General features: G+C 43.8%; 1 protein-coding gene across 1 annotated transcript in view; it reads left to right on the forward strand.

The window, feature by feature from the left end:
- Window positions 1-8,040, forward strand: part of LOC109305256 (putative IQ motif and ankyrin repeat domain-containing protein) — a 94,778-nt gene that overhangs the window by 35,590 nt on the left and 51,148 nt on the right. The window contains exons 5-6 of the mRNA XM_019528273.1: window positions 1,882-2,046; window positions 2,536-2,727. Coding sequence (XP_019383818.1) covers window positions 1,882-2,046; window positions 2,536-2,727 — 357 coding nt within the window. The remainder of the gene's footprint in view (window positions 1-1,881; window positions 2,047-2,535; window positions 2,728-8,040) is intronic.

The following is an 8,040-nucleotide window of genomic DNA, read 5'->3' on the forward strand; positions in this document are numbered from 1 at the left end:
CATCAGCAAATAGGAAGAGCCCTATTCTCCCCAGCACCACCTGGGGTGACGAGGAAAAATGGTAATAAGCTGATGGAGAATAGGTTTAGGTTAGAGATCAGAAGGCAATATTTTACAGTTAAGGTAGCCAGAATCTGGAACCAACTTCCTAGGGAAGTGGTCCTTGCCCCTACCTTGGGCAAATTCAAGAGGAGTTTGGATGATCACCTGTCTGGGGCCTGGTGAACCCAGCATTCATTCCTGCCTGTGGCAGGGGGTTAGGCTAAATGATCTGATCAGGTCCCTCCTGACCCTAGCTACTATGAAATATTTGGGACCATCCTCCCCCTTCCATTTCAACCTGAAGTTTTCTGCCTTTTCCACAGGAGTTTTTTAGAATAGTAGTCACTTTTAGTTGCCACCCCCTCCCCCGCCTTTCCAGTTTTAAATGTAGACAGCTTTATAGCTTTTATGATATAAAATGTTAAACATGCTTAGGGGTCCACCAGTGGTGAAACTGAAAAACTGTGTATGGTACATCTTTAGAGATTCAAGCTATGTCCTGAGCATTGATCTTAGTACATTGTGTAGATCTTCATCTATGTGATTTTGGTCTTTTCTTTCCTGTATGTTTTAATCATTGAAAAACTAATTAATAATATTAATATTTAAATTGTCATCATTATGCTTATTGCTCATTCCATATTGACATGAATTGAACAAAGCTTGGGCACATTTTGAAGGTTTACTTCACAATCATAATAGTAAAAACATCATAGGGAAACTCAGTTTCTTTTAGTCAGTCAAATCCTACTCTGAAGGCAGTAAGTTGTTGCAGAAATACTAATCAGGCTAGGAGAAGGAAGGGCCGAGGACTTCCTGCCATCAGAGTGCACACAACTTGTTATAGCTTTTATTATAAGATCAGACAGAACGAGAGAGGTCATTTAGTGTGATCTAGCATGATGCATGCCAGGGAACTTTACTCAGCATGTCATGAAAGAGTCCTGGAAACTTGTGATTCAACTAGAGAATTTTTAAAGAAGATACCAGCTCTAGACTTTAATATTTCCTATGGCAGAGAATCAGTTACATCCCATGGGAATCTGTTCCATTGCTTAGTTATTCTGTTAAAATTTTTTTCCTAATTTCTCATTTGAATTTGAATAGTTTTAACTTTCAGAAATTGGACTTGTTGCCTTTGACTTGGACAAAGTTTGAAAAGCATAAGAGAACACATAGAGGAGTCATGATAGCATACATGTAACAGGTTGCTGTAAATTGGAAAGTAATAAATTATTCTTCTTGCCCCTGGGGAGAGGACAAGAACTAATGGGTTTAAATTGCAGCAAATGAGATTAAGTTTAGACATTTGGAGAAATTCACTACTACAAGAAACATTAAGAACCGGAACAGATTGCTGAGGGAACTTGAACAACCTCTATCAGTGGCAGTTTTTAAAAGCAGGTTTTTAAGACTGACAAATTTTGGGCAGGAATATTCATGTTCAGTTCATCCTGCCTGGGACCAGGGATGGACTAGGTGACTTCTTGAGGTCCCTTCCAACTCTGCTTTTTATAGCTGACTGCACATCTTTTGTATATCAGAAATCTTCTCCCTTTGTTGCACTGCCCCATCCTAATAATAGTTGTTCTTTGTGTCCATCAGTTGTCTCCCTTTGTGGTTATTACAGTATACATTCCTTGCAGTAGTTACTGTCTCTTTCTTACATTTTTATGTATATTCCTGCACCCTAACCCCTAATTAGACCTCTAAATGTTATTGCAATACATATTAAAAATATGACTGGGGCAGCCAGTTTCCATACACCTTGCTTCTCTTTTGAGGTGCTTGGATTCCCTGCCTTCTGTATTCACATTCACAGTTCACATTTCATTGCAGGCCTTCATTGCAATGGTGAAGAAGGAGCAGGTAGCAGCTGAACGGGAGCGACAGAAAGAGGAAGAAGAAAGGAAGAAGCAGCAAGAAGAGCAGCAAAGAAAGAAACGGATGTTGGAGGCGGCATTTGAGGGGGATGTGGATGAAATGAAAGCTGTGCTAAAGGAAGTAAGTGCAGGGAGGAGAAGAATAGGTTATCTGGTAGCTGGGATATTCAGTGGGCTCTGAAAATATAGGATCAGAATATTATTTTATTTGAGCTCTCTTTGTTTCTAAATAAATTAATTAATGTACCCTGATCCACTGTTGAAGACTCCTAAAAAGAAGTCTTCAGAAATAAGACCGCCCCTCGTCCCACTTCCCTCCCCAGAAGCTCTTTTGTTTGTTAGCAAAGGAGAAGCAAAAAAAAATAAAGTAGAGAACTAAGAAATTGTGTTCCAAGCCTTTGTCTTGCATCACATTGTGAATGCTTTGGTGCAAAGAGCCACCTTCTGGCATGTCTGGAAAATGTTACTGTGCCATGAATGGTAAGTAGTTTGCATCTTTCTTTTTACATTAGTCTATCAACTAACACACAATTCCTATGGTATCCAAAGCAGAGAGCACTTTTTCTCCATTTTCCATATGCACTGTGTTTGCCTTTGTGTCTCTACTGAGGTGTCAGATTTGGACACTAAGAATGGAGTAAGTACGGATGAGAAGGGGAAGGCCACACGTCTCTCTAACCACATGAAGATAGTGGAGTGCACTGATGCCAATAGAAACACTCCCCTCTCTGAGGCAGCGGGAGGTGGCCACCCTCATGCTATCAAGATGCTGATAGAAAATGGAGCCAATCCAAACAACAAGGTGAGAAATATTGTTGGGGGGGAGGAAATGGGTCAACCAAAAAAGGCCACCAGTGAATCAGGAATTGTCCTGAGATTCAGTTGAGCACAGCTCATGGCAATCTATGAAAGCATTATTGTGAGAGCTCATTCAGACTGAGGGCTCAGCTAGCTTAGTATGCAGCTAACAGCTCTCCAACATGCTTCCTGATTTTTAACAGGGATAAGAGTGCTCAGTTCAATCCTTAGAAAGTAACCATCCTTCAGGCCAGTGCCTGTGGTCCATACTTAATAGTCATATGGCAGGGACTTGCTCATTGGGAGGATTGGAGTGGAGGGCTGTGCTAAATCCTGCGTTCTGTAGGACAGCAATCAAGGACGTTTCTTGTTCTGTTCTTGGCTTACATACACATATGATCAGATTCTTTTCTAGTATCCATTGTCATCAAGCCTATGCTGTAAATGCCTTTTTGATGATCCACCCAAAAGGAGCAGTGGTAGAAAGGGCTCAGTTTACCTCAGTTCTTTCTTGCCCCTTATGGTAAGAATAGATTGCAGTGTCTGCCAGCTTTCTGTGCACTGTACTAGCATTAGTGGAAATTAATAGTATGGTTAATTAATGATTGCTAGTACTGGTAGGGAAACCTGTGCCTGTTAGCACAAAAAATCGCCTGAAATGTTCTTCAATTAGGTATTTATTTATTCGATAAACCTCTCGTTTGTACAAGAGATTTTAGTGGTACAGCAGAAGAAAAATCCATGGGGTTCAAAATCTGCTCCTTGTTGAACACTTTGGCACTGCTCAGTGACATATGCTCCAGGTGTCTCCTTTGTTTAGGAAGGGGATATGTTCCTCAACAGTGTTCTTTTGATCAGGCTGAGGAGGTTTCTGGCCTATTGATATTCATTTTTAATAAAATTGGATATGCCAGGACATTCTAGAAGATTAGAATAGTGTTAATATTGAACCAGTGTTCAGAAAAGGCAAGTGACAAATCTTCAGTAATTCCAAACCTGTTGACCTGATATCAGCACCAGACACACTAAAGAACAACTGATACAGGTTACTGTTAATTAAACACTGAAGAATAGGAATGTAATTTATGTCAGTCAGCATGACTTTATGGAAAACAGGTTTTGTTTGATAAAGTAAGTGCATGAATAGAAGAGACTTTTGCAAGTTTTTGAGCTTAATGCCACCTAGTGTTCTTAGCAAAAAACAAGCATAATATACTGTATTTTCTCACATACACACATGCCTTTGTCCAAAAAGACAGCTGATAGAGGTATGGTAAGAACAGTTTCTGCTGGGGAGAAAGTGAAAGTAAAGTCTGCCTGTGATCCACAGGGAGAAGAACATTGATCAGGTTAGGCTCCCTAGCTGCTGTTACTCAGTTACTTACTATAGTTTTTTTTCTGCTTTTCAAAAACAAGATGTGTATCTTATTCTGAGGTGCAGTATATGCAAGGGAATCTGATATCATTAGAGCATATTTTAAATAGATTAAGAATAGCTAACTAACAAACAGATCTCAGACATGAGGTATTAGCAGAGAATCATTCTCAGACAAGGAATTCAGACAGGCTCTGATAGGGTGTTCAAGTGTGCAGAGCATTAAGTGTGATGCTGTTCAATAGTTTCATCAGTGATCTAGAAATATATATAAAATCCCTTCTGATAGAACTTGTGGGTGATGCACAGAATGGCTGAATGGTAAATAATGAGAAGTGGCAATAATTCAGAATGACTTGGATCACATAGATTTCATAGACATTAGGGCTGGAAGGGACCCTGGAGAATCATCGAGTCCAGCCTCCTGCCCCAGGGGCAGGAAGTCAGCAGGGATCATAAGATCCCAGCAAGATAAGCATCCAAATGTGTCTTGAAGGCATTCAAAGTGGGTGATTGAACCGCCTCCGGCGGCAATCTATTCCAAACTTTGGGGGCTCAGATAGTAAAGAAGTTCTTCCTTATGTCCAGCCTGAATTGGTCACAGTGGAGTTTGTGACGGTTCAATCTTGTCATCCTTTGGGGGGCGCTGGTGAACAGACCTTCCCCCAGATCCTGATGAGCACCCCGATATACTTATAGGTGGCCACCAGATCACCCCTGAGCCTGCGCTTTTCCAAGCTGAATAGCCTCATTGCTCTCAGCCTCTCATCATAAAGTCTGTTTTCCTGACCTCTGATTATGCACATGGCTCTCTTTTGCACCCTTTCAAGCTTCTCCACATCCCTTTTGAATTGCAGAGCCCGAAACTGGATGCAGTACTCCAGCTGTGGCCTCACCAAGGCCGAGTACAGCGGGAGAATGACATCCCGGGATCTGCTTGAGAAGCATCTATCGATGCAAGCCAGCGTTTTGTTCGCTTTACTAGCTGCAGCCTCACACTGAAGGCTCATGTTCATCTTGTGGTCAACAATGACCCCCAAGTCCCTTTCATCTGTAGTGCTAACCAGCGTAGCACTACTGAGCCTATAAGCATGTGCAGGTTTTTCCTCCCAAGGTGGAGAACCTTGCATTTTTTGGTATTAGGTTCTTGTCTGCCCATTTCATGAGTCTGTCCAGATTCACCTGGATCACCCGCCTATCCTCAGGTGTGGATGCTTTACCTTAGAGTTTGGTGTCGTTGGCAAACTTGGCCAGTCCGCTTTTGACACCAATGTCCACATAATTGATGAAGATGTTAAACAGTATAGGCCCTAGGACAGAGCCTTGTGGGACCCCACTGGTCACAGCGCACCAAGATGATTGGCTCCTGTCGACCACCACCCTCTGTAGTACTCTGGATCAGTTACATATGTGTTTTCATGTAGCCAATGCATAGTTACATACCTAGGAAGAAGGAATTCATATTGTGCCTATGGAGTTAGAGATTACCCTGGAAATAATTGGCGGTACCTGCCTCTCTTTAGGTGTGCCCCCCTTCTAGCAAGAAGCAGGTGCTGGAAAGAGAACCTGCATACTGCTGCTGCTGTTCCATAGATTCATAGATTGTTAGGGACCTGGGAAGATCATTGGGTCCAGCCCCCCTGCACTAGGCAGAAAGACAGCTGGGATCAGGTGACCTCAGTGAGGTGTCCATCCAGTCTCCTCTTGAAGATGTCCAGGGTAGGTGATTGCACCACCTCTGGAGGGAGTTTATTCCACAGTTTGAACACCCTGACTGTGAAGAAGTTTTTCCTGGTGTTAAGCCTGAAACAGTCTTCCAGGAGTTTGTTGCCATTACTCCTGCTTTTCTCCAAGGGTGCCCTGGTGAACAGTTGTTCTCCGAGCCTCTGATGTAGCGGTAAGCTGCTACCAAGTCCCCTCTCAGCCTTCTCTTTTTTAGGCTGAAGAGTCCCAGGTCCCTCAGCTTTTCCTCATATGGTTTGCTGTGCAAGTCTCTGATCATACCGGTGGCTCCTCTCCGGACTCTCTCAAACTTTACCACGTCCTTGTTGAAGGGCGGCACCCAGAACTGGATGCAGTACTCCAGATGTGGTCTCACCAATGCTGAGTAAAGCAGAAGAATTACTTCCTTGGTTTTGCTTGATATGCGTCGATTGATGCACGCCAGAATATTATTTGCCCTGCTGGCTACGGCATTGCACTGCCGGTTCATATCCATACAGTGGTCTATTATTACCCCCAGGGTCTCTTTCATTTGTGGTGCTGGTCAGTTTGGCATCGCCAAGCCTGTAGGTATGTTGGGGATTGTTCATCCCCAGGTGGAGCACTTTACATGTCTCAGTGTTGAACTTCATCTGGTTCCGATCCACCCAACTTGTTAGCCTGTCTAGGTCTATCTGTATCTGTAGCCTATCTTCAAGCGTGACCATGCTTCCCCATAACTTGGTGTTGTCTGTGAACTTGGCCAATGAGCTCTTCACCCCCACATCCAAATAACTGATAAAGATGTTGAAAAGCACTGGACCAAGTGTGGACCCCTGAGGACACCACTGGCCACTTCTTGCCAGGATGACACATCCGTTCTTTAGAACTCTCTGGGTCCTACCCACTTAATTGTCACTCAGCTAAGCCTGCAATCCTCAAATTTTCCCATGAGAACACTCTGGGATACCAGATCAAATGTCTTTTGGAAGTCAAGGTATACAATGTCAACCACCTCTCTCTTATCCAGGTGGCGAGTTACCTGGTTGTTGAAGGAGATGAGATTGGTAAGACGAGACCTGCCCACGGTGAAGCCATGCTGGCTGTCATTCAGAATCCTACCTTCTGCAAGCCTATCGCACATAGACTTCTTGATACATTTTTCCAGGATTTTCCATGGGATAGAAATTAGGCTAATTGGCCTATAGTTACCTGGGTCCTCTCTCCTCCCCTTCTTGAACGTTGGCACAAGATTGGCCCTCTTCCAGTCCTCAGGGACCTCTCCGGAGCACCATGAGTTTTGGAAGAGTTTTACCAGGGGTTTCTCAATGACTTTGGCCAGATTTTTCAGCACTCTCAGATGAAGTTCACCTGGTCCTGCTGACTTGTATATGTTTAATGTTTTAATTAACCATGCACCAGTACAACATCAATAGTAGGAAGGCGGTCATTCCCACCATGCCCATTTTGTGCCCTATCTGGCATGATTTTCCCCTTGCCCCGGTGAAATACCAAAACAAAGTAGTCATTCATGAGTTCAGTTTTATCCTGCCAGGCCAGCTCCCTATGCAGGTACAGCCTGCAGATGGAACAGATCTGGGGCTCCACACAACTCTGCATCAACCAGGGACAACAGCAGGGGCAGATTCCTCCTTCCCAGTCAGCAGGGGCACTTGCGAGGGAGAGGCAGCAAGAATCAGGCATAGGAAGAGCTTCTTCAGACAGTATCCCTCTGCCTGGTGCTAGTATTAACTTCAAAGACTTTGTGCCTACAGAGAAAGAAGCAGTGGTTCCAACAGCAATGACCTTCCATGTCCTTACTTTTACCAAGTGACTTAGCATTTCACAGTTAGTGTCTAGACCAGGGGTGTCCAACCTTTTTGAATGTGGGGCCGGATCATGAGCTTTTTATCACCCAGTGGGCCGGCGAGCCATATTCAAAGACCTCAAAGGAAGTGGTATTGCATCAGGAAGTGATGTCACGTGACCTTTGACACCAATGAAGGTCTCAAGAATATATGAAAGGGTCACAAGCAAACTTTTTATAAGTGGGTTCTCCTTTAAAGGAGAAAAACATATAACTGTGGCTTTTCTCTTGTGGGCTGGCAGAGTTCCAGTCTGCAAAGGGCTACTTGCCCCCCATGCCCCACACACTGGGGCAATGGGGTCTGGAGGTAGGAGCAGTGAGGGACACTGGAACGGGACTGACCATCTATGTTTACAAATGGGTCCTGGTACAAG

This window comes from Gavialis gangeticus, unplaced genomic scaffold (assembly GCF_001723915.1).
Source record: "Gavialis gangeticus isolate Ggan-Ray unplaced genomic scaffold, GavGan_comp1, whole genome shotgun sequence".
Classification (NCBI taxonomy): domain Eukaryota; kingdom Metazoa; phylum Chordata; order Crocodylia; family Gavialidae; genus Gavialis; species Gavialis gangeticus.